At 53.0% G+C, this 25,746-nt stretch overlaps 2 protein-coding genes across 4 annotated transcripts; one reads left to right on the top strand and one right to left on the bottom strand.

Moving 5' to 3' along the window:
* Nucleotides 1-312: 312 nt before the first annotated feature.
* Sez6l2 (seizure related 6 homolog like 2) lies at nucleotides 313-20,639 on the bottom strand. 2 transcript variants are annotated; one of them, XM_051145284.1, is made up of 18 exons: nucleotides 20,234-20,639; nucleotides 19,218-19,349; nucleotides 18,205-18,504; nucleotides 17,779-17,918; nucleotides 17,349-17,550; nucleotides 13,113-13,298; nucleotides 12,450-12,618; nucleotides 11,700-11,863; nucleotides 9,561-9,761; nucleotides 8,866-9,004; nucleotides 7,794-7,990; nucleotides 7,496-7,690; nucleotides 3,796-3,987; nucleotides 3,504-3,695; nucleotides 2,931-2,969; nucleotides 2,626-2,743; nucleotides 2,436-2,532; nucleotides 313-874 (listed from the first exon to the last, which is right to left on the bottom strand). In XM_051145284.1, exons 1-18 carry the CDS (start codon nucleotides 20,310-20,312, stop codon nucleotides 845-847), a joined length of 2,772 nt encoding a protein of 923 aa, XP_051001241.1. In that variant the 5' UTR covers nucleotides 20,313-20,639; the 3' UTR covers nucleotides 313-844. The 2 variants fall into 2 exon arrangements, with proteins under 2 accessions (XP_051001241.1, XP_051001242.1); XM_051145285.1 differs by lacking the exon at nucleotides 2,931-2,969.
* An 867-nt stretch (nucleotides 20,640-21,506) lies between these two features.
* Asphd1 (aspartate beta-hydroxylase domain containing 1) lies at nucleotides 21,507-25,717 on the top strand. 2 transcript variants are annotated; one of them, XM_051145282.1, is made up of 4 exons: nucleotides 21,507-21,978; nucleotides 22,970-23,146; nucleotides 24,757-24,870; nucleotides 25,363-25,717. In XM_051145282.1, exons 2-4 carry the CDS (start codon nucleotides 23,041-23,043, stop codon nucleotides 25,470-25,472), a joined length of 330 nt encoding a protein of 109 aa, XP_051001239.1. In that variant the 5' UTR covers nucleotides 21,507-21,978; nucleotides 22,970-23,040; the 3' UTR covers nucleotides 25,473-25,717. The 2 variants fall into 2 exon arrangements, with proteins under 2 accessions (XP_051001239.1, XP_051001238.1); XM_051145281.1 differs by lacking the exon at nucleotides 21,507-21,978 and having other exon boundaries at nucleotides 22,273-23,146.
* Nucleotides 25,718-25,746: the final 29 nt, after the last annotated feature.

The raw sequence follows: 25,746 nt of genomic DNA, 5'->3' as shown, positions 1-25,746 counted from the left end.
GCCTCATGCCAAGCTTTGCTTTACGACAGGGTCACTCTGTAGTCCTTGCCTGCCTGGAACTTGCTATGTGGACCTGGCTGAGCTCAAATTCTGCCTGCCTCTGCCTCCTACGAGCTGGGACTAAAGGTAGGCACCACCACACCAGGTACGAGCCAGGTTTTTGGGTTTCAGGCCAGTACCTGAGACACTGCCCAAATGTGGATTTCCATGTTCCTCCAAAGAGCTTCCGTCTCCCACGCCCACTCTCCAGAGGACCCCACCACCACAGGCCCCACCACTTTGAGACCCACTTGCCCAGACCCACCAGTTCAGTTACAAGTGGTGACTTTCTGTTTTATTGCTCAAAAAACAAGAACTCAGAAGCAAATAAAGGTGGAGGGAGTGTGGGCTGGGAGACACAGGGACGGGATGGGGCTCGGCCCCACCCCTCCCTCCATCTTTCTCACCCTCCAAGGCCCAGCAGCAGTCAGGCATCTGGGGGTAGGAAGCCTTCATGGCCATAGGGATAGTAGAGCTGGGGGACAGTTCTTGAGTGAGGCCCTGGGCTGGAGGGACCCCAAGAGTTGCAAGGGGCTGAGTTCCCTTCCCAGGTCCAGAAGTCAATAGGAGAGAGGGCAGAAGGCCCCGTGTTTGGCAACTAAGAGGCGGCTTTGGGCGGCAGGATGCTGGTTTATTTACTGTAGGGTCCTCCAGGGCCATCAAAGCCCCCTCGTGGGATGGGGGAGACTATTTACACAGCAGGAGGGAGGGGAGCCGGAGCCGGAGACCAGGTCTTCTGCTCCTCACTGCCCAGAACAATGAGAGGATGGGGGAGTCCTGGGTCTTGCAGACTTAGACTTGGGGCTCAGATGGAAACTTCGTACTCCCGAGTATCCTGAGGACAGAAAGGGCAGGTAAGCTGGAGTGAGTGTGAGGTGAAGAGGCATCCACAGGGAGGAGGAAGACATATTTGCGTTTAGTCTGGTGCCACTGACCTGTAATCCCAGCTACCAGGGAGGAGGAGGCAGAAAAAGCACACAGTTCAAGGCTGGCCTCGGCTACAGAAGAAGTTTAAGGCCAGACTGGACAATTGAAACCCTGCCTCAAGGGCTGGAGAGATGGCTCAGAGGTTAAGAGCACTGTCTGCTCTTTTAGAGGTCCTGAGTTCAAGTCCCAGCAACCACATGGTGGCTCACAACCATCTATAATGGGATCTGGTGCCCTCTTCCGGCATGTATATTGTAATAAAAAAGAAAGAAAAGAAAAGAAAAGAAACCCTGCCTCAAAATCAAAAAGGACCAGAGAGCCAGGCATGATGGTGCATGCCTTTAATCCCAGCACTTGGAGACAGAGGCAGGTAGGTCTGTGAATTCTAGGCCAGCCTGGTCTACCCAGAGTTCCAGACCTCCCCGGGCTATAGAGAGACCCTTGCCTCTGCCTCTGCCTCTGCCTCTGCCTCTGGAGTGCTGGGATTTTAAAATTATGAGCAAGCAAGATCTTCATATTGAAAATAATATAGATTATCTGAAGAGACAGCTGGGCAGTTACGAGTACTGGCTGCTTTTCCAGAGGAGCTAGGTTTGATTCTCAGCACCCACAAGATGGCTCACAACCATGTCTAATGCTTGTTCCAGGGGGCCCTCTCTGGCCTCTGAGGGTATTCATGCACTTGTACTGCCACACAGTCAGGCAAACACCCCCTAAACACACCCCCCCCCCCGCCACACACACAAAAGGATTCAAGATTTTTCTTAGAAAATGTTTTTTAGTACAGATTCCTAGTCAGGTGTGGTGGTGCACACTTTAAACCCCAGCTGTCAGGAGGCAAACATATCTCTGAGATTCCCAGGCCAGCCTGGTCTACATAGGGAGCTCTAGGACAGACATGGATACAAAGTGAGACCTTGTCTCAGAAAAAAAAAAAAAAAAAAAATTCCTAGGTTGAATTTGCTAACATGAGCCCAGTGTGGTGGTACACACCTTTAATTCTAGCACTCGGGAGGCAGAGGCAGGCAGATTGCTGTGATTTCAAGGCCAGCCTGCTCTACAAAGCAAGTCCAGGATGGCCAAGATAACATAGAGAAACCCTGTCTCGAAAAACCAAAAAATAAAATAAAATAAATTAAATTAAAAAAAAAAATAAAAGAATTTGCTAACATACGAGCTTGATTTTGTTTGATTCACCCTATAGTATCTATCGTAGGATGGCCTAGGTGCCCACTATGGGTTAGAGGGAGCTGTGCCCTGTAGAGGAGCTCTCGTTCTCCAGTCAGCCACAGTTCATACTGTTCCCTGTTGGCCACACAGCTTCCTTCGGCAACTGTCATACCCTTCGTGGGCAACTGAGTATGAAATCTCCAAAAAAGATGGCAGGGACTTTGGAAGATTATGAAGGTCCTGGAGGAGACTGAGAGAGACGTGGTGTTCCGAGGGGGGGGGGGAGAGGAGAGACTCACCCCGGCTTCATATAGTGGGTTGCTGAAGTCTGACTCCACGGTGATGGGACTGTAGGAGTGGGAGCCAGAGAAGCCAAACAGAGATTTTCCTTGCAGCCTGGGAAAGGGAGGGGACATTGGTCGAATTGTGTGTGAGTCCTTGAACTCCAGGTATGACACCCGCCCTGGCCAGCAGGAGTAGAATACTTACTTAGTGTAGTATATATAAACGCCACTGCCAAGGACAATGACCAAGCCCAGGGGCAACAGGATGGCCAAAGCAAGGTTTCCCCCCTCCAGCTGCCGTGATGGGTCTGTTGTCTGGGTCACTGGGGAGGGAGGAAGAACAGCAAATGAACCAAGGCTGTACCCCACTCCTGGGCTCTCCCAGCCTCCTGCCCTGGGACCTGAACCCTTGGCCTCACCCCCTCCGGGGCCTTGCCTCCTGCCCCCAGCCTTGACCTTTGCCCTCCCAGCTTGGCCAGGCCTGGTCTCCACCTGCACCCCCTCACTGACCTTCCAGTTTTCGGTTGTCCAGGAGCTCCTCATAGGCCACTGCAGGGAGAGGAGGGGGAGGGGGACGGGGTCTGAGCCAGGGAGGGAAGGAAACTGGGGAGAGGGCCCGAGCCCGGTGGGGCTGGGCGGTACAGCCTGGATCTCTGCCCTCTGTTCAGTCTAAACTTGTCTTTCCCCGTGTGTGTGTGTGTGTGTGTGTGTGTGTGTGTGTGTGTGTGTGTGTAGGCCGTTGGGACTGATTGGTCAGAGCCTGTCCTCTTCCTCCAGACCACTAAAGGGTCGAGGTTCCTGGACAGTCTGAGGCAACCAGCTTCAGAATTTCTCACTGATAGCAAACCGGAAGCCTTTGTAGAGAGGGCAGGGGGCCTCTAAACCAAGGCCCTCGCAATATCCCTTCATAATTCTGGAGCCTCGAATCTCCCCAGGTTTTCCAGTCATGCTAGTCAGGCTAACAGCCCACCGGATAGGGCACGGAGCAGGGTCGCCATTGGTCTCGCATTTTCTACCCAACTCTTCTAGCCCTGCCACTCCCTTTATATTGACACGCCCCTCCTGCCCTGTCTGCCCGGGCACCTTTGCAGAGCGGGGGCTGGCTGGTCCACTGGGAGGGGTGGCCGGGTACACAGGTGATGGTGACCTCGCCGATGAGCTCAAAGCCCTCATAGCAGAAGAAGCGCAGTGACTCGCCGGCTTGGTAGTGGTGCTTGTACAGTGTCTGGTAACCGTTCTCAGGAACGCCAGGGTTCAGGCACGGCTCGTACTTTACTGCAGGGAGCACGCCAGCCGCACGCCCCGCTTTAGGCGCTGAGCAGGCCCAATCTGGATTCCCTGGTCTTCCCTTCCCAGGGGAATTTCCCAAACTTACAGGCGCATTTGGGGACCCGATCGCTCCACTTGGGTGTGCCCGTGTCCCGGCTGTAGCAGGTGAGCACAGCTGCTCCCTCCAGGCTGTACCCTGGCAGACAGCGGTACTGGACGTGGGAACCGACAGGAAACCCGGCATCTGAGGCAGTCCGGTGGCCATTGGTGATCTCTCCGGGGTCAGCACAAGTCATGACTGGTGACAGGAGGGAACGGTTAGGGGAAGAGACCGGGTCTTAGCAGATCGCCTGGACAAGGGCTCTTGGAGGCCTGAGCTTCTGGCATCTCCTAAGAACAGGCCCATCCTCCTCTCATTAACTCCTGACAAGGACACAGACTGTGGGTCAGAAAAACTTCAGGGTCAGTGGATTTGCCGAGTATGATGGTGCAAGGCCTGTAATTCCACAACTTTGAGACTAAAGGAAGCAGAAGAACCAGCCTGGGCTACATAGCAAGGCCCAGAACAAGACATCCTGGGCTACATAATGAGACCCTGGGGCAAACTTGGCCCCTGTCTTTGGGCAAAATCCAAAATATTTAACCAAGGGGCCTGGAGAGATGGCTCAGAGGTTAAGAGCATTGTCTGTCCTTCCAAAGGTCCTGAATTCAATTCCCAGCAACCACATGGTGGCTCACACCCATCTATAATGAGATCTGGTGCCCTCTTCTGGTGTGCAGGCAGACATGCAGGCAAAACACTGTATATATAATAAATAAATTAATAAATCTCTTTAAAAAATATCTGACCAATTCGAGGCCAGCCTGGTCTACAAAGTGAGTCCAGGATGGCCAAGGCCACACAGAGAAACCCTGTCTCGAAAAAAACCAAAAAAAAAAAAAACCAAAAAAAAAAAAAAAAGAACCAAAAAAAAAAAAAAAAAAAAATCTGACCAATACATCAGAGCACATTAACTGAACCCCGGCGCTGTCCCTGGCATGGCAGAGCATCGTTATGGATCTTGTGACCCCCACATTTGCATGGGGCCTAGCCCGTTTTGCTCACATATGCTGCCGGAACTTGCTCCTGTTAAAAGGTCATACTCATGGGTGTGTACCTGTAGGTGTCCGTGTCTGTGCATGTAGAGGCCTGGGGTTGATGATGTTCAGTGTCCTTGTCTCTTTCTCTACACCTTATATCCTGAAACAGGTACTCTTAATGAATTTGTAGGGTACCTGCCCAGCTGAACTGGCAAGCCAGTAAGCTCCAGTGACCCTCCATGCCTCCACCACTGGGGTTAAAGGCACGTGTACCACCACATCTGGCTTTTATGTGAGTCCAGGGGATTGTGGTATCCGAGCCATCCCTCCAACCCCATGGCCTCTGATTCATATAAACCTGTGCTAAGCGCCTGATAGATACTTAATCCTGATTATCCTGGGAGATCAATGTCACTGCCCTTTCTCTTGTGGCCCAGGGCGTGGCACTTAGCCAAGCTGGAACCTGCCAAGATCATGGCAATCAGACAATTTCCCCAGACCAACCTTGGCTAGGGCCTATTTGGGCCCACTGAAATTCACTGTTCTGTGAATTCTCCCAGGGATGAGGGCCTGTGTCAGCCTCACAGTGTTCCTTGTGCCCAGCCCAAATCTGGCGTTCTGAGACTCCTTACCACTGGCCCCACCATTGCAACTTTCCTGGGGGCCATTTGCGAGAATTACAGTGGACTATATGTCACAGAGGCATACACCTTTAATTCCACCACTTGGAAGGCAGAGGCAGGCAGATCTCTGAGTTCAAGCCCAGCCTGGTCTACATAGCCAGTACTAGGATAGCCAGGGCTACACAGAGAAAGCCAAGAAAGGAAAAACAAAAAACAAAAAAGCCTAAAAATCAATCTTTGTGTCAATTTCCCCAATTTTATTTTTTGCTTTTGTTTGTTTGTTGTTTGGCTGTTTTGTTTTGTTTGTTCATTTGGATTTTTCAAGATAGGGTTTCTCTGTGTAGCCTTGGCTGTTCTGGACTTGCTTAGTAGACCAGGCTGGCCTAGAACTCACAGAGACTGGCCTGCCTCTTCTGCTCTGAGTGCTGGGATTAAAGGCGTGCACCACCACACCTGGCTATTTTTTGCCTTTTCAAGGCAAGGTTTCCCTGTGTAGCTCTGTCCTGTCCTTGAACTCACTCTGTAGACCAGGCTGGCCTCAAACTCTGAGATCCTCCTGCCTCTGCCTGCTGGGATTAAAGGTGTATACCACCATTGCCTTACCTAATTTCCCCCAAATTTAAAGAGACAAGATACTCCTTCATTTTGCTGTCTGTTTTTTATTTTGAGATGGGCCTTGCTAACTCACCTTGGCTGGCCTTCAATTCATGGAAATGTTTTTGCCTCCTGAGTGCTGGGAGCACCGGGCTGTTCCACCACATCTGGCTCTGCAACCCCATCCCACCCCCCATAGTCCTTGGGCTTTTCCCACAGGCTTAGCTTTGAACTTTCTGCCTCAGCTTCCCAAATGCTGGGATTCCATGTGTGTGCCACTGTGCCCAGCCTTTCTTTTTTTTCTTTCTTTTGGTTTTTCTTTGATTTTATTTATTTATTATGTATACAATGTTTTGCGTGCATGTACCCCTGCAGGACAGACGAGGGCACCAGATTTCATTATAGGTGGTTATGAACCACCATGTGGTTGCTGGGGGAATTGAACTCAGGACCTCTGGAAGAGCAGTCAGTGCTAACCACTGAGCCATCTCTCCAGCCTTCTTCTTTTGGTTTTTCAGGATAAGGTTTCTCAGTGTAACAGCCCTGGCTGCCCCGAACTTTCTTTGTAGACCAGGCTGGCCTCAAACTCACAGAGATCTGCCTCCTGAGTGCTGGGATTAAAAGGCATATGCCACTATGCCTGGCTCCAGCCTTTCTTAAAAAGTAAATAAATAAAGCCTCCAAAGACCTGTAAACCTCACCTCCTCTGAAGTAAATGTACCCTATGCCTGGGTGAACGAAGCCACAACCTTGCTGCAATGCCCCTGCATGCTCAGAGCTATGACTGTTTCCATGTACCAGGCACTGTGTGAAAAGCTGCCTCTGCAATGTACAATGCCCTGTTTCCATGTCATCCACGGGGGAGCCGAAGCTCAGGGCTATGTACTTTATCCCAGGTCATGCCCTGGTTACCACTGTGTAACATGCCTAGTCTCTTGTGCATCTCTCTCCCTTCCTGGTTTGAGACCCATCAGGGTAGGAAAGAGCCAGAAGCCCAGCCTAGAACCAACAACCTAGCGCCAGGCTTCAATTACTGCATTCAAACACATCAAAACCACCCTGAAAAGCCTTTGATTCTAACAGTGATGTCCCACAGTGTCAGCCTTGGGGGAGCTGAGAGCTTAGGGGTGCTTAGAAGACAACTGAGAGTTGATGGGGGCAGAGTCCAGGTGCAATTTGGCAAAACCCCGGTAGGAGTGGGGTCAAACCTGGCAAAGGGTGGAATCGGGAGCAGAAAGGCCTGGACCTTGATGAAAAGCCGGCAGAGCACAGGATGAGAGGGGAGAAAGGCAGGGTGTGTGTGTGTGTGTGTGTGTGTGTGTGTGTGTGTGTGTGTGTGTGTGTGTGTGTGTGTGTTTTGTGTGAATTTCAAGGCACCCGAATGGGGTGGGACCAAAAGGACACATAGTAGATGGCCCTGAAGACCCAGGTAGGACTCAGGGGAAAAAGATAAAATCCAGGAGGGACAGGGCGGCCCAAGCACAAGCGTAGGGGTGGCGCCCTACTCACTCTTTTGGCAGGCAGGTGGCGCGGCGCTCCAGGACAGGTCCCATTGGCAAGTGAGGATGTCTGATCCCAGCAGTTCGTAGCCAGGCTCACACTGGTAAGTAAGCACTGTGCCCCGGATAAGGTCCCCGTGGGACGCCGTCCGCCAGCCCCACTCAGGAGGTGGCAGCTCCGGGCACGTATCGTTCCTTGGGACCTCTGCAGTGAGGACGGGATGCCCTTCAGCTTCTGGGGGTCTAGCGCTGGTACCCGCTCCCTGCCAGACAGACCCCTGGCCTTCCAGACCCTTCTCCTTCCTTACCTTTGAAATGTAATACGAAGCCCTGACCTAGGCCAGGATTTGGGGGCCCAGGGGGTGCCTGAAACTGCAGAGTGAGATCGGGTCCTGAAGACAGCAGGCGGCGGCGAGGCTGAGGTCCCCGCAGCTGGGCCAGGACTCGAGCACTCGGACCGTCCCCATCAAACAGTGTCAGCATGTCTCCTTCCCGAACATTCAAGCTGCAGTGAAGGGGGAATCAGAGAATTAGGGCAACTGCGACTAGCCCATCCCATGCTGGTGTGTCCAACCCTGACTCGCTCGTTCTTTTTTTTTCTTTTTTCCTTGGAGACAGGGTTTCTCTGTGTAGCCTTGGCTGTCCTGGACTCGCTTTGTAGACCAGGCTGGCCTTGAACTCACAGCGATCTGTCTGCCTCTGCCTCCGGAGTGCTCATTCTTAACCAGCCCCGCCCCAAATCCTCCTTCTCAATTTTGACCAGTCTGGGGTTCCCTTCAGGTTCCAGAGGTGGGTTGGCCCCAGTCTGCTCCTGCACTCTAATCTTCAACTCTGAGCGTTACAAGCGCCATCTGCTCTCCAGCCTGTCTTCCGTCCTCATGGTGTGCCCAAAGACAACTCTGATCAATTGTAGCCCATAGTCTTCCCACTCTCAGATGTTGGGCTCTTCCTGAGTATCTGCTTTGGGTCTAAGCCCACTCCTTTTCTACACTCACGTGACCACCTCACACCAAATCAGCTCACTGCCTTGCACCCACGGACTTAGTACTAGCAATGAGGCACCAGTTTGGGGCCTGGGTCCCCTTGCTCGAGTTGCAGTGTCACAAACACAGAACATTCCATAGCAGAACCACCCCCCAAGACCTGCAGCAGCCTTTGACGAGGTCTGTTCTACTTGGCCTTAGTCTCCAAGTGACCTGAACCCAGGTCTCCCACCTCTGCCCTGTACCCTCCTGATGGCTTCTTCCCGAATACCACATTCCCACTGAATTCTGGGTGAGCTCAGAAGAGCCAGCTGGGCTCAGAACGCAGGCTAGCGTACTCTTGCACATACCAGATAGGGCCCAAACCCATCGCACATGCGACATGACCCAAACATACATTTCAACTTGGAGCAGGATGCGCTTCTCCTCCTGGACGTGCAGGCCCCACACGCAGTCTTGGCCAGGGCTATAGCTCTGGGGCCAGTCGGGAGAGAGGACCACACCAGCTGGCTCAGACAGCTCTCCTCCACACATGGCTAAGGGAAGAGGTGTCAGGTTCAGGACCCGTGTGGGCATGTGTTCTCCATTCACCAGCCCCTCCGGGTGGTGTGCACCAGCCCGCCTCAATTTTGCCATATCTGGGTTGTATTTCTCCAGCCCTGCCCTTAGTTAACTCCACCCACTTTTCAGCTTACTCACCCAAGCCACACTCAGCCCAACTCTAGTTCCGGTTTTAGAAACCTTTTGGGTCTGAGCCTGAATTCTTAACAAGCCTAGCAATTGCTTCCTAAGAAGCAGCCTCTGAGGGGGCAGAGCCTTGCCCAGGCTTTGGGTTTAGTATTTTTTTTTGGTTTGGGTTTTCAACGGGTTTCTCTGTGTAGCCTTGGCTGTCCTGGAACTCTCTTTGTAGACCAGTCTGGCCTCGAACTCACAGAGATCCACTTGCCTCTGGGATTAAAGGCGTGTGCCACTACACCCAGCTGGGTTTAGCATGTTTTAATGTTCATTCAGATCTGCACAACGGCCTTCCTGAGGTCCCAGCTTCAGGGGCTGGGCTGGGGGCTGGAGGACCCGCAGACTGTAGAGGCTCACCCTTGCAGGCCGGCTCTGTGTCATTCCAGTGGGGCTCTGTGGGATCCACACATTCGATGGCATTAGGGGGCCCTGGCGGCTCCAGAGCATATCCTGGGAGGCAGGAGAAGGTGGCCAGAGCCCCTGGGCGGTACTCGGGGTCTGTGGTGGTCACATTGCCGTGTGCCAGGAAAGGGGGGAAACAGCGATCCTCTTCAAAGGCTGGAGGAGTGGGTCACAAACATTAAGCATTAGGGCAGGCCTCGGGGGGCTTATTTTGGGCATTTAGACTGAATTTGGGTGTTGTCTGGCCCCTCATGGGTTTTGTTTGTTTGTTTTTGTATCTTGAGATGGAGGTCTCACTATATAGCTCAGGCTGACCTCGAATTTGAGATTTTTCCTTCCTCAGCCTTCCATGTGGCTGGGACCATGTACCACTGCCATTGGTACTAACCACTATTCTGCAGACAAGGACATCTTCAGACAACAAGCCACCTGCCCGAGGTTACCTAGGAGGCAAGTATAGAGGCAGAGCCACATCCTGAAGGGTTAGTTCTCAGCCATAGGCATTTGGCTTTGGAAGCAGCAAGGGGCCTGGGGAGGGGTGCTGCTGGAGAGCTGGCTTGCGTAGGTGTGTTCTAGCCTCAGAAATAACAGTTGGATTCTGATCATCCACACTGTTGCTAGAATCCAAAACTGCAACCAGTGTGGAAGCTGCTCAACTTGTTCAAAGGACAAATCAGCCAAAATGAACATCTCTAGAGCATTTCTTCTCCCACCCATCTGACTGTCCACATGTGGACTCTGAAAGCTAACCGCACGGCAGTGGCCCACCTGGGCAGGCAGATTGGGATTCTCACGGAAAGGCAGAGAGCTCTTCAGTGCTTTCAGAACCCATCACGGGCTGCGTTGCTGCAGATTCACTGTTACAGTTTGTATTGTATACTGTATATTGTATAGTTTGTATACTGACAAGGTATCAAGTGCAAATCCTGTGCATCTCTCAGGGCCCAGTGCCAACTCCACTCATCTGTGACCTATTCAAAACCATGTCCTAATCTCTGAGCATTTCCCTTCCGTTGCCTCTTTTGTTGTTTATTTGTTTGTTTTCCAGACAGGGTTTCTCTGTACAGCCCTGGCTGTCCTGGAACTCGCTGGCCTCAAAATCATAGAGATCCGCCTGCCTCTGCCTCCCAGGTGCTGGGATTAAAGCTGTGTGCCACCACCACCCTCTCGGCTTTTCCATTGCCTCTTGCCTATGTTTTGTTTTTTGGGGCGAGTTTCAAAACCGAGTTTCTCTGTGTAGCCTTGGCTGTCCTGGACTCACTTTGTAGACCAGGCTGGCCTCGAACTCACAATGATCCGCCTGCCTCTGCCTCCTGAGTGCTGGGATTAAAGGCGTGCGCCACCACACCTGGCTTGCCTATGTATTTATAAATGCTCAGCTGCACTGTTTCCCAAATGCACCATTGCCCCTTTCCCCCAAGCTGCCCTCCACCTTTGTTTCTCAAGTCAGCCAAGTACCCTCTATCCTGGACGGCCACACCTAACTGCCTCTTCTCTGGTGATCACTGATTCCTTTTGACCTGTCCTGAATCCGTTCTTCCTTCTTCTGGTAATGGCTCCCTACTCTCATCAGGTGGAATGCCCACCTGCTCTACTTCTGGCCCACGAGGCTTAGCCAGGCTTAGCCGGGACCAAGCAGAGACAGCGGTCACAGTACCACCGGGCCTCATTGAACTTAAGTGAACGAGAACCTTTTCTGCAACCGTTGCCCAACATTCTCATGAGCATCCCCTCTCTCGTTTTCATTTCATTTTCTTTCCTGGTGGCGTTAAAGTAAGTTGATAGTCTGCAAGTCTGTAGTAGATCTACCACATAGGGAAAGCCTGCATGGGAAGGAAGCCGCTGCGCAGCAAAGAACTAAGAGACAGGTAAGTGTCGACCTGGCTGTATGCTGGGTCCAGCCGTATCTGAAATGGAATCCTAAGAGTCCACTTGGGATACAGAGGGTGTCTCTGTGCAGGGATGCCTGTCAGGTGTCAGAGACCAACCACAGAGCTGAGCACGGGGAAGGAGGATGTGTTTGTGGCTATTCCTAGTATGAGGAAGAGGAAATGGGAGGAGGAGGAGGGGGAACAGTCAGAAAATGAGACTTACCTTCGAAGCGGAGGCTGAGCAGCAGGGGATTGGCTGGTGTCTCTGAGAGCAGTTCTACGTAGAGGGATTGGGCGTCACTGATGAGGCCACGTTCAGGGACATCATCCATGTCAGAGTCGTAAATCACGGGGGACAAGGGGCTTCCTCCTGAACGCACCATCAGCCTGGGACGGACAGAAGGGTGGCAAATGCATTTCCCCCTTTGAAGCTGCCTTCCCACCCGGCTCTCCTGGCTTATCTTTATGGCTGCTGTTATAAAACACTAAGCCGTACCTCACATTCTATTAAGCTCCAACACATTGTATCTTGTTTGATCTTTACAAGGACCCTTGAGCCAGACACTATTATTACTCCTTATTTTATAGATGAGGGTGCAGAGGCACAGTAAGACTGGGCGCTCAGTCTGAGAGCACACTCCAAAGCAACAAAGAACACTTAGGAAAAGGACAGCACACACTTTTATAGTGCATATCACGTCCTAGGCACCGCCTCCGTTAATTTACGTATCTTAATGCATTTATTAATTAATTGTTTGGAAGGGTGCAATTACCTCTATCCTAACAATGAGAGAGAACTGCGGTGCAATGAGATGCATTGACACATCTGAGGCTGCACAGCTGCACTGTCTGAGAAGGTGAGGACAGAACTTGGTTCGACATAAGCATCCATCCACCGTCATCTAATTCACTTCAGAAGTCTCCCCAATTTCCCAAGGTGGGGGAACCTCTGACCCAAAGCCCGGACCCTCACCGGTCATTGTCCTCATCCAGCGAGACTCTCTCAAAGTGCAGGTGTAGCCGGCGTCCCTCAGCGGCTTCAATGACCCAGCGGCAGGTAAGGTTGGGCCCTGCAGCTCCCCCAGGCTCAGGGGACACGATGCGACCCAGGGTAGCATTGTGGATGGTGCCACCACAAGACGCTGTGGGCAGAGAAGGACCAGGCAGGCTTCAGCCCTTTCCCATGCCCAACTCCAGAACTTGGTGGGCGCTGGCCAGCAGGGCCTCTGCCCCACGCATTTAGTGGAGGGATGGGAGCTTCTCTAAGCTCCTGTGCATGGATGTGCAGCCCCTGGAATGTTAACATTTTAAGCTCAGTGGAGGGGTTTGCAGAACAAAGACCTCAGGACCAAGGTCTACCAGCCCAGGACCCCAACCATGGTTTGTTGAAGTGGAGGGCTCTCCGAAGGAAGGGCTTCTAGAGAAGCAACAGAATACTAGGCACCAACTGGGGCACCCCCAAGATGAGGCCCAGCCAAGGTTGGAGGTTCCCCCCACGGATAGGGGAGACCCTGGGAAAGGGGCTCTGCAGCTAAAAACTGCAAGATGGATTCTCTCCAAAGATGATGATTTGCCAGCTCAGTCTTCCCCAACCCCCCTACCCCCAAAGACAGGAGCCCCGCGGCGAGAGGCTTACCTGTGCAGCTAGGGGGTTCACCAGTCCAGGCTGGCCGGGTGCCATTGAGACAGATGAGCGTCTCCTCACCCTGCAGCTGGTATCCCGAGTCACAGTGGAAGGTGGCAGTGCCCCCGGGATGCAGATCGGTCACACTCACATCCCCGTGGGCTGGCCGGGGTGGGAAGCCGCAGCTCAGGAGGTATGCTGGACAGGTCGAGGAAGAAGAAGAGGGGCTGTTGTCTCACAGAGCTTGGAACACCCATTCCTTGGTGCGTCTGCAAACCCCTCCACCCCCACTTTCAGGGAACAAATGGGCTCAGCGCTGGAGTGGATGCTGCAGGAAAGCAACTCCTTACACGGGTTCCCCGACTCACGAAGGGGTAACATCAACAGTAGATTTCTCTGGTTTTTGTCATTTGCCTGCTTTGGTCCTCATGTGTAGATAAAAGTTATTTTAGAGCCCAGTCTTATTGGTTGCGTGACCTCAAGCAAGTCAGTTGACCACCCTGAACTCTACCGGCACTAATAACAAATGGTATCTGTAGAGATGGTCAACTTCTGACTCAGTTTCCCTGGTTTTATAGGCAGGCAGAGAAGGAGTGTATGACCCACTTCCTGGCCGGTGGGGGATGGGGGGTGGAGAGAGGAATTGAGGCTTCGCTTGTGAATGTTTTGTGGCATTTTCTTTCATGGACTTTCTGCACGGAGATGCACACAGCTTTCAGCCACAGAAACTGCTTTAGGAATGTCTGACTTAAGACTTTGATATCCTGTGCCCCTGAACGAATGCCCCAGCGGAAAGGGAGCGCTCTGAAGTAACCGTGTTCCTTAAGAAGTTGGTTGTCTTGTACCTCAAATTAGGGCTTTTCCCTAGCAACAGTGGCTGACCTGTCCGTCCATGTGCAAGTCATTTTGTCCCCTGCCGCTGTTGCTAAGTGTCCCTCAGTGCACCCTGCACAACCGTATGGCTTACATTCTTTGTCCAAATGACATCATTTGGGAGGGAGTAAGGTGGGGTTGGTCTTCTTTTGAAACAATGTCTTACTATGTAGCCCAGGCCTACCTCAATTTCTCAATCCCCCTGCCCCAGCCTGTAGAAAACTACACTACCATGCTCAGTTCCCAAGGCTGTGTCTGGTAGGAGGCACAGGCTGGCTCTAGTCAGCAGAAGGCTTTGCTTTCCCTGACTCTGGCGCCCTCAGTGTCTGTTGGAGACCTAGGCCTTCCACACTTCAGAACTCCAAGAAGCATTCACCTAGCTGGGGGCGGACAGGAAGAAACCAAACTAAACCATACTTTGCCTTTCCAGAGTCCCCAGACTACTAAGACAAGCAGACATAAAAACAACCCTCTAGCACTGGGCGGTGGCAGGCAGAGGCAGGCGGATCTCTGTGAGTTCGAGGCCAGCATGGTCTACAAAGGGAGTCCAGGACAGCCAAGGCTACACAAAGAAACCCTGTCTCAAAAACCAAACAAACAAACCCAAACAAGCAAAAAACAAAACAACTCTCTAAAACCCGCAGGTTGAGAATATGCCAGCCTTCTGTGGCCAACAGAGCCAAGTCTGAATGCTTTAGCTTGATATTCTAGTCCCTTCTCCAGCCAGGTCCAGCTCAGTCCTTAAGTTAGGACTCAGCTCCTGAGGTCCAGCTGTCCTACACAACACACTCTGTGACTCCTTGCTATCTCATACCCCTCCTCTCTTTTTTTTTTTCTTTTCTGGTTATGGGATTAAAGCTAGGACATGTTAGGAAAATGCCTCACATGAACTATACCCTCAGCCCGTGGGATTTTTATTTTTTATACAGGGGATCAACATGGAGCCCTGGCTAGCCTGAAACCCTCTATGTAGACCAGGCTGATCTTGAACTCACAGAGACCCATCTGCCTCTGTCTTCCAAGGGCAAAGATGGAAGGCATGCACTGCTGACACCTAGCTGCCCTTTGCTCTTTTGAGACAAGGTCTCACTATGTAGCCCAGGCTAGCTTTGAACTCTTGGACCTCCTGCCTCAGCATCCAGAGAGCTGGAATGATATGCATGCACGCACCACCTCCATATTTTCACTCACGCCTGTGCTTCTACACGCAAGGCTTTCTCATCTCTTTCTGGTCTTTCAAAGAGTAACTTAAGTACCACTCCTTCCAGGAAGCCTTCCTGGCTTTCCCTGCTCCCATGAGGTCTTGTCAGGATTCAATGCCACATATACAATTTTCTCATCACGTTCCTTCTTATCCGTTATCACTGGGAGACTGAAACAATGCCTGGGTAGGCTGACCTCACACTGGGAATGGGGGGGCGGGGTGGTCTCGAACATCTTCCCTCTTCTGAGAGATGGAGCTGACTAGGTCCTCTCTGTGTGAGAAAGCAGCGGCTAGGATAAAGGACTTTGCCCAATGACAAATTCGCTGAACTTGGGCTGGCACTGTGGACATGAGGCCACAGTTAGAGCGTGTTAAAGAAGGCCTTAGATAGTGCCTCTGTCATAAAGACACTGCAGGAGCTGCAAATAAGAGAAGACCAAGGCAGGTAATGAAGTCCCCTGTACGCAACAGCCCTGCTCCCCTCAATGTTCCACTTAGCCCGGGAGTCCTAGTTTTGATGCCCCAGGGAAATAAAGGCGCCAGTGGGTAGCTTTTTATTTTATTTTTCTCCATCTGATGTATAGCCCCTGGCTTCTTGGGCATGTGTGCTTTTGCCCCCCAAAACCAGGTCCCTGACATTAAGTACAAGCCCCAGCTCACTGGTCTCTCTAACAGGCCTGTTGGTAGGAGCTTCTGCCTTGAACAGTTGACCCTTAGGGTTTGAGGACACATAGGGTAAAATGCACATGGCATCTGGGAAGCCAAGTCTCTCAGAGCACACGGAGGGACCTTGGAGAAGATAGTGATGTCTGGAATGGGGACACTGGCTGAGTCCCTTCGCTTATGCACATGTATGTGTGTTAGAAAAAGCACTGCACTGTGAGAAGGTCCTCCCCCGCCCCAGGATAGCAGAGATATTCACGTGTGTAGCTCCTCTGTGTGTGGATGCGTGAAACACGCCCCCCTCTCCTGCCCCGGCAGTCAGACGATTTCCCTGCCCATGCTGTCCTCACTGCCCGCCTCTCGCCTACAGACGAGAATACCTGGACTCCCACAGATGCCCTCTGCCTGCTTCCCAGGGCTGCCTTTCCACTTGTTCATGCTCCCTTCACCTGCTTCTCTGCTTTGGCTGTGGCATCACTGGCTGACATTTTCTGAGGTTTTACTGTGCTCCAGACCCTGCTTTAAATGCTCCACAGGCACTAACTCACTTGGTCATCCTAGCAACACTTCACAGTAAGTTCTTTCTTTCTTTCTTTCTTTCTTTCTTTCTTTCTTTCTTTCTTTCTTTCTTTCTTTTTCTTTCTTTCTTTCTTTTGAGACAGGACTTCTCTGTATAACCTTGGCTATCCTAGACTCACTCTGTTGACCAGGCTGGCCTCGAACTCACAGGGATCTGCCTGCCTCTGCCTCCCAAGTGCTGGGATTACAGGCGTGTGCCATCACCCCCGGCCCACAATAAGTATTCTAACTTGTGTTTTTTCAGACACAGCCACGGATCACAGAAGGGGCAAATGAGCTGCCCCAGGTTGCACCAGGCAGACAATTCCTTGTTGAAGCACTTCACCTCTCCAAGGGTCACATCTTCTCTCCCCCTGTGGAACTCAGTGTGTGCTTTTCCAATCCATTAGGCTCCTTCTCTCTCTTTCTTCCTCCCACCCTCCCTCTGGCCAACTCATCCCGTAGGTCTCCTCTTAGTCATCACCTCCTCCAAGAAGCAGCTCCTATATTCCCTAGAAAAAATTTGGTCCCTTTTGATACTTGCTCCCCTTACCTGCGTCCCCTCCCTCCACCAGAGTCCTCACCGCCGTGACATCACCACCCCAATTATCTATCTGTTTCTACTCAGATCCTCAGCTCCTTAAAGACAGACTCAGAGAGAGCTTATTCGCTCTTTTCCCCACTGCAAACACATGACCTGGTATGGAGGAGATACTCAGTGAAAATTCCCTGAGCTGAAGAAATGAATAGCCCCTTGGATTCACTCACACCCATTTATAGATCCACAAATGTGTGAGAAAAATATACACGTGTGTCTTTTGAGGGTCCTGCCTTTGTAGAGTCCTACACAGGGGGAAGATTCTCTCAGTCCCCTGAGCTGGAAGGCTCTGGAGATGTCTTCTCTACCCTGTGTGGCCCTTGTCCCTTCCGTGGCACGTCAGACTCCTCACCCTGATAGTGAATCCGGAATCCGTTGCCCCTCGGGACTCGAGGACTCTGGAAGTGCAGGAGCAGCCGGTTTGTTGGGCTCCGAAGGACCTGTCCTTCTCCCAGCATGGAGGAATTGGCCAGGAGTCTGGGGGCCAGGCCTGGGGACCTCCCACCAGCCAGTACCAGGAGCTCTTCCTCCTGAGACAGGTTGAGTGTCTGCACCTAGATGAAGCCAGATACAGGCAGGCCAGGCCAGTCAGCAGCGGGAGGGGTCAGCATGACAGCCTAAGCCCCACCCTCCGGTAAACCACCCATGTTGCAGAACTCCAAAAGAGCTGTGAGGTCATCCAAGTCAAACAAAACAAAACAAAACAAACAAACAAACAAAAACAGGTTCACTGATTCCCACGCCAGACTTAAGCACACTCAATGGGCACTGAAGAAAAGTACCTGAATCTCGATGCCATAGCCAGGGTAGACGTGGATACTGTAGGTACAATCTAGGAGCTCCACTGAGCGGGTGGCAGCGCTCCCCAAGTCTGGAGACTCCACGAACCCCTCACCCTCGGAGATGTTGTTATTGCACAGAACTGAAGAAATATAAGTGGCTGGGACCGAAAGGACCTGTGTGCTTGCTGCCCTCCCAGCCAAGCATCTTCGGTGGTCATCTGGATTACCCAGCACCTCTCACTGTCTTTTCCCAGTGTTCTCTTTCTGCCTCTACTGACACTTTCCTTCCCCAGCTACCATAGGGATGGAAGTCCACAGAAGAGACCAAGGATCTTAATGCTGGCCTTTGTCAGTGATAATCAGAATCAAAAGCCTGTACCTAAAGCTCCCCGGCCCGCGCCTGCCCCATCCATCCCTACACCTCACCTGGACTGGTGACAGTAGTAGTGACAGTTGTTGTAGTGATGATGGTGGTGGTGGTTTCCTCCTCTCCTCCCTCGGGCCTGAGGGGTGGGACTGGGGAGGCGGGGCCAGGCGGGGGCGGGGCTGTAGTTCCAGGGGGCGGGGTCAGCAGCTCTGGCGCGGTGGGGCCTGCCCCCCTGACCCCCTTAGGGGTGACAGCTGTCGTCAGAGGCCCGGTCCCTGGCTCAGTGGCCCGTGGCAGGGAGGGCGCTGCAAGAGTCTGGCCGGCTGGAGGGGTGGCTAGTGTGGGGTCTGGGTCAGATCCTGAGATAGTTTGAGGGTAGTCAGGGCACAGGAGCAGCAAATTGGCTCATAGGGGTGGGGAACAGCTTGGGATGAAACAAAACCCCCCAAAGAGTCCCCACAGGGTACAGGCCCCATTTTCCCCCTTACCCACCCAGGCTTCCCACATCCTTTTAAGATTTTGCAGCCAAAGCTCCCTTTCTTTTTTCCACCACAGCCTTGACAGCCCCCTTGAGCCTGTCCCCGCCCCCAGATCTGGCTCTCTCTTTTGCCTACCCCTTTCTCTCTTCTCTGCCTAGCTCTCTCTGGAGCTTTTCTCTACTTAGTAGTCTTATTGCTCTCTGGTTTATGATCTTACATCAGCTGCTAGTTGTGTATAATTTTTTTCTCATCATTTTTGTGACTCTGGTTCTCTGAATTCATCTCTCTCTCTCTCTTTCTTTCTCACCCCCGTGTGTGTGTGTGTGTGTGTGTGTGTGTGTGTATGTGTGTGTGTGTGTGTGTAGAGAGGTAGAGAGAGAGAGAGAGAGAGAGAGAGAGAGAGAGAGAGAGAGGCCTTTTCTTGACTGTTCATCATTCGCCCTAGTTTCCACTTGCCTCCCTCTGAATTTCATTGGCTTCCTAGGGGTCTTTCTTCCTCTGAACTCTCTTGACCTGCCTCACCCCTGGCCAGGCCTTCCATCTCCCAGAGACACAGCTCTCCCTCTACTTTTATGCCACTTTGGGGGTCTCACCCGGCAAGAAGCCAATCTCTGGGCCCTTCCGCAGCAAAGCCCCATGGAGCAGCTCAGCCAGGTCCTCAGAGGCCACCGTGGGAGTCTCGCTCCCAGTCTCTGGCATCATCTCATCTTCTTTCAGGGGCAGACCTAGGAGGTGAAGTCCTGTGAGACATACCCTTACATCGCTTCCTTATCTGGAGAGATATTTCCCAGGGCGCTTCTTAGCAGACACTCAGAGGGTCCCAGGCTGGGCTGAGAGCCAAGAGCAGAGGAGTGGCTCCAATCTGCCCTCTCACTCTCCTGCTCCTGGGTTCTGGGCCTCCAGTGAAGGCCTCGGTTAGTACTACCCCTGGACAGCTTAAGCAGGATGTACAGAAGTGGGGCTTTGGGACCGCTTTCCATGGCTCCCCACCGAAGCGCTCCCCCAATCCCAGAACTCTGAGGAGAGTCTGACAGCACTCCCAGACCTTGCTTCCGCAGTGCCAGCTTTCTTTCTGGGCTTCTGCCTCTGCAGACTCTCTCTCTCTCTCTCTCTCTCTCTCTCTCTCTCTCTCTCTCTCTCTGCAGTCTTTTCAGTCTCTGCTGTCTGCTCTAGAGTCAGGTTGGGGTTCAGAGTAGAGTCAGGGATTGGCTATCCCTTCTTGTGTCCATCTGTCTTTGTCCGTATGTCCAAGAACATTTGTGTGTGCAGCGCCTGGCACCTCTCCCAGCACCTCCATCTCCCACCCAGGTACCCTGACTGCTTTTACCGCCTCCGCAGACATCCACCCAACTTCCTCCAGCTCTTCTTCCTGGATTTAACCTCTAAAATACAACTAAAAGCTCTCCTTATTCATTTCCCCATCTCCTTTAATAGTAGGAGTTCAAGGGCTCCATGTACCAGGCAGAAGTCATGGCTTGCTCCTTCCTAGTCAACTGTGCCCCTCCCCTCCCCCACAAGCTCAGAAGACTCAATATGCTCAAAGAAAGAAGGTAAAAGAACCCCCCCCCCAAGGGCCTCCCAGGGCCCACCCACCCTCACATGTTCTTACCCTCAGTCCAGACACAGCTCAGCAGAATTAGGAACAGCAGCTGGGAAGGCGGCGGGTGCTGGGCCTTGGGAGTCCCCATGGCGACTCACCCTAATTTCTTTCCTCTGTGGCTCTTCTGAATAATCTAGTTGTCACTTTCCCTATGCGTCCTTTTATCTTTTCCTTTAATTTTGTTTTCTTGCTAAGGGTCAGCAAAGGAAGACAATTTCTCTCCCTTTGGGATGGAGGCGCAGAATTGGCCTAGGGGTTGCTTGAAGTCCGCCCCCTTTTGCTCAATCTTTATCCTTCGCTCTCCGATGTATGGCAAAGGGGGGCGCGGCTCCCGCTGCGGGGGGTGGGGCCGAGAGGGCCGAAGGTTATCCCCTTGTTCGGGTGCTTGGGTCCATCGAGATAGATAGCCAGCCCGGGGGAGTGGGAGGAAAAAGGCAGCTTCCGGGGGCCCAGAGTGGGCTTGAGGATCCAGACGGCCCTTACGGGGTTCTACCCGGCCTTATCCCGGAGGGGAAGAGGGAAGGGGTTGCGGAACCAGGGAAGCCGTAGCTCGGCCACTGGAGCTGCGGGAGGGAGAAGCTGAGCAAGGTGTCAAGCCCACGTCAGATCCTGGGGACGGGCAAAGGGAGGGGCCTGGGATTTATTCTCCGATGAGGGGGGAGGAGGAGGAGGAGGAGAAGGAGGAGGAAGTGCAGATGGAGGAAAGAGGGATCCCGAGCCAGGACCATAGTCTGCACTCCGTGGCCCCTAGGGGAGCGAAAGGAAACTCTGGTCCCAGTAGTAATTAGGCTCCCTCCCAGGGCCATTCCAGCACATCTGGAATCTGCACCTGGTCTTCCCAGGGTGCCGGGAGCCGGGGGGTGGGGCTGGGGGTCGCACACAGCTTGGCTTGCGCCTTCCTGCCCTGTCCAGTATGTCCTCTGTCCACACCCGAACCTTCCCGAGGGCCTTTACTATGTCCTTTACAGAAGCTCAGGTGGGATGGGCTCGCCTCTCAACCAGGAAAAAAGAGAGTATCCACGTTTCTAAGGAGTCTGAGGGGTACGGGTTGAGGGACCCCTCTTCCGGCACATGATGTGACAGCGGCCTACGGCCTAGCGGTTGCCACCCGCGATCTCCTGGCTCTGCCACACAGCGAGCGGGCGCCCTTTCAGCACCACGGCAGACGGACAGCTCCCCGACCCCGCCTGCGCGGGCGGGCCTCGGGGCCTGTGATTGGCTGAAGCCGCCTTCGCGAACGGCGGTCCTGCTCGGTGCTGGCTTGCTGAAGCCAAGCCAGGGGAAAGGAGAGTCACAGACCGACCTCTCCCGGGACCTGCAGGCCCACGGCCCGACTCGCAGTACAAGAGCACCGGCCTCACGCGCGGGTCAGCGCTCTCGCCCCGCCCCCGAGCCTGCCCCGCCCTTCTTTTCGCATTGCGGGGCGGCTGGAGCTTGGCACAGTGCCCCTGTACCCCACGTGGCGCTCGGTCAGGGCTGGGGGTGGGGGTCTAGGGAGGCAAATCCAGAGAGAAGTCTCCCCTCCCCCTCCTCCAGGGCTGGGCTGCGGCTGCCTCTAGGAAGGGTCGTGTGGGTAGCTAAGCAGAGAGGGCTGCGGGAAGGAGTGACGTCAGGGTGAGTGGGCGCCCAGGAAGGGGTGTGTAGGAGATCGGGAAACAGAGGACGGACCCAACCTGGTAGAGGGAGAAGACAGGACAAGGAGAGAGGAAAGAGGAAGGAGAAGGAAGCCGCTACAGAGTGGGGCTGCGGGCCAGGTGGAGTAGGGACCGCTGTTGTCAGCGGAAGCTAGAAGAAAAAAAAGGGAGGAGGGGTAGATAGGGAAAGGTGGGCAGGAGTGGAGTGGAGGGAGGAGGAACGAGTGGAGGGTGGGAGGCTGAGGGTGGAGAGAGAGGAGAGGCAGAAGGAAAGGAGACTGCGGGAAGGAGAGAGAGGAGAGGGGATTAGAGCATCTCAGAGTGGAGACAGTCCAATAGAGACCGAAAAAGAAAGAGAGCAAGCGAGCCAGAGGGCAGGAGGGAAAGGTCCATTGGAGGTGCTTCAGGAGAAGAGAGGGCACAGGAGTGGGAATGTGGCAAGGAGGGAACCAGGAAGCAGTTATCGAGGGGACAGGTGGAGAATTGGGACCCGGGAGCTGGGGTCTGGAAGATGCAGGAGGCCTCTTGGCCAGGGCCTCTTTGCCCATTATGTTTCCATGGCCACTGCCCTTAGGCTCCTCAGCTCTCACTGTGCTCCTTGGAGCTCTCACTTCTCTGTTCCTTTGGTACTGCTACCGCCTGGGCTCCCAAGACATGCAGGCCCTGGGGGTTGGAAGCCGAGCTGGGGGTGTTAGTGGTATGCCTGATGTATGCTCTCAGACTGGCCCAAGGGGCTCTGGGGATCCTGGAGAAGGACCCAGGGCAGAAGGTATAGTGAGCCGGCGGCTTCGGGCCTATGCCAGGCGGTACTCCTGGGCTGGGATGGGCAGAGTGAGGCGGGCAGCCCAGGGAGGCTCTGGCCTCGCAGGAGGGGCAGGGGTCCTAGGCATTCAGCGCCCAGGCCTACTTTTCCTACCAGACCTGCCTTCAGCCCCCTTTGTGCCACGTGACGCCCAGAGACATGACGTGGAGCTCCTACAGAGCAGCTTCCCCGCCATTTTAAGAGACTTCTGGGCCGTAAGCTGGGACTTCTCAGGGACTACCCCTCTGCCTCGGGGCTGGTCCCCACCCCTGGCCCCTGGGTGCTACCAGCTCCTGCTATACCAAGCAGGCCGGTGCCAACCAAGCAACTGCAGGCGGTGCCCAGGAGCCTACCGAGCACTGAGGGGGCTGCGGAGCTTCATGAGTGCCAACACCTTCGGCAATGCTGGCTTTTCTGTTCTGCTGCCTGGGGCGCGGCTGGAGGGCCGCTGTGGACCCACCAATGCTCGGGTTAGATGCCATCTGGGTGAGTATAGCCTGTCCACCTTTGTCTCCACATTTTCCCTTTCCTACCTCTTCTCTGCCATTGGGTCTTTCCGCACTACGGTTCTCAGAATCTTCCCCATGCGGTCTCCTGAGTTCCACTTTCACGCCAGCTAGCCAGTGAGTGGACACTTGTGCTGAGTTCCACACTGACTCTTCTTGCCCAACCCCTCCTTTTTTTTAATCCTCACTGAACTGTATGTGGGCACTGTTACTTGCCCTTAAGAGAAAATACTCAGTACATCCTACTTAAATTGTAAAAAGAGAAAGCCTTGAACAAGGCATGGTGGTGGTTGCCTGTGTCTCAGCACCTAGGAGACTGAGGCAAGGATCCCAAGTTTGAGGCAAGCCTGGGTCTTGACCTTATTTATTTTATTTTTATTGAGTCTTAGGGAGTATAGTGAGATACCCTCCCCATTTGTTTATTGAGATAGAGTATCTCACTATGTAGCCCTGGCCTGGAACTCTAAATATAGACCAGCTGGCCTCAAACTCACTCCTGAGTGCCAGGATTGAAGGTGTGCACCATTACATTTGGTCCACTTTATTTAGGCCGCTTCAATGTTAGTAGGATGCTCAGTAGCATCAACTTGAGATTTATTTATTATTTATACAGTGTTTTGCTTGCATGTATACCTGCACACCAGAAGAGGGCACCAGATTTCATTATAGATGGTTGTGAGCTACCATGTGTTGCTGGGAATTGAACTCAGAACTTGTGAAGCAGACAGTGCTCTTAACTTCTGAGCCATCTCTCCAGTCTTCTTTTTAAAATTTATTATTATTATTATTATTATTATTATTAGTTTTTTGAGACAGGGTCTCTCTGTATTAGCCTTGGCTGTCCTGAACTCACTTTGTAGACCAGGCTGGCCTCAAACTCACAGAGATCCACCTGCCTCTGCCTCCCGAGTGCTCGGATTAAAGGCGTGTGCCACCATGCCCTTCAAGATTTTATTTCTAATGTTCTAAATATCAAAAGAAAATCAGGAAAGAAGCAAATGTCATGGTTGTTATTCTTTGCCATGACTTTGGCTCACCCCAAATCTGTGGGCTGTCAGCAGGGTGTGTCTTGTGCTTTGGGGCACACTGGCCTCAGAATCCAGCCCAGATCCCCTCATCCAACTCATGAGGGCTTTCTGGCTGCTCCCTGCAGACAGCAAGCACATGTTGGACTTTCAACCTTAGTAATGTTGAAAAACTACCCAACCTTAAGGACTTTTCCAGATGCAACCTTCTGGAATGTCTCGTTGGCCATCAGAGTTGGCCATCAGTGTTTTCTCAGCACACTCGACTGGGGTCCTGGGGTCCGGCTGGAGCCATTATATACCTCATGGGAAAAGTGCCTAGAGCATAGTAGAGTCTGGAGCTGAACTGACAGGAAGTCCAGAAGGAGATTGCTCAGGGAAGCTTTTCCAAAGGAAAGATGGACTTCCTGCAGTGACACTTTCCAGTCTTAGTGTCCTTCAGACAGGGCTGTTTTGAATGTCACCCCTGAGAAGACCACAGAATGTAGCCTATGAGGCCCACTGAGTGGGCAGGCCCCCTGACGCCAGGCAGGAGGAGTGTTGGATGCCCTTTGTCTCCTCACAGGCCTGAAGATCCCCCCTGGCTGCGAGCTGGTTGTTGGCGGGGAGCCCCAGTGCTGGGCTGAAGGGCACTGCCTCCTGGTGGACGACTCCTTCCTGCACACAGTGGCTCATAATGGTAACAGGACTCACATTCTGCTGGGTTGGGGGACCATTTTTGGGCTGCACAGCCTTGGGCAAATCACAGCTCCTCCATTTACCATGGGGCATCTGCCTTCCTTACCAGGTGACTGCATATGATGCGGCTATCAGCACAGGATTATACATACGCTCCTGACCTCTCTTGCTGTGGGACCTCAGGCATTTACTTAACCTCAGTTAGTTGGCATGAAATGTACCCATTTTAGGCACATAGAGTTATTAATATAAAAGGCTAGAACAATGCCAGGTGTGGTGACACTCACCCATGAACTCAGCACCTGCACGCAGGAGGCTGAGCCAGGGGGATGGTGAGCTCAAGGGCTGGGCTACATGATGAGACCCTACCTTACAAGAACAAATAAAACACTGGCTAGGGCCTGGCACTGACTGCTTCCCTCTGTGTCTGATGTGACTGCCATGGCACAGAAGTACCCGTATCAGCTGCTGTCTCCATCCCTATGTACCCTAGGATCCCCTGAAGATGGGCCTCGAGTGGTCTTCATTGTGGACCTCTGGCACCCCAACGTGGCTGGGGCTGAACGCCAAGCTCTTGACTTTGTCTTCGCACCAGACCCTTGAAAGAAGTTGCTCCCTTCTGGCACCTGAGCTGGAGTGATGCTGCACTCAAGGACAGCTTGAGTGGTGGGCAGGACTCCTGTCCACTGTGAGGGGCAGGAGGGTGTGACTTGCTCAGCCAGCACTGAAATACAAATTCTGAATCCTCTCCTAAGTCCTGACTCCTTCCTTCCCAGTTACCACTCCCAGGCTAGGGTTTAGGGCTGGGGCTCATGCTTCTATCCCAATTACAGCCAGGTATCCCCTTAACACAAGCCATCTCCACATCCCTCACCTG

This window comes from Acomys russatus, chromosome 5, assembly GCF_903995435.1.
Source record: "Acomys russatus chromosome 5, mAcoRus1.1, whole genome shotgun sequence".
Classification (NCBI taxonomy): Eukaryota; Metazoa; Chordata; class Mammalia; order Rodentia; family Muridae; genus Acomys; species Acomys russatus.
This window is presented reverse-complemented; position numbering and strand designations above follow the sequence as displayed.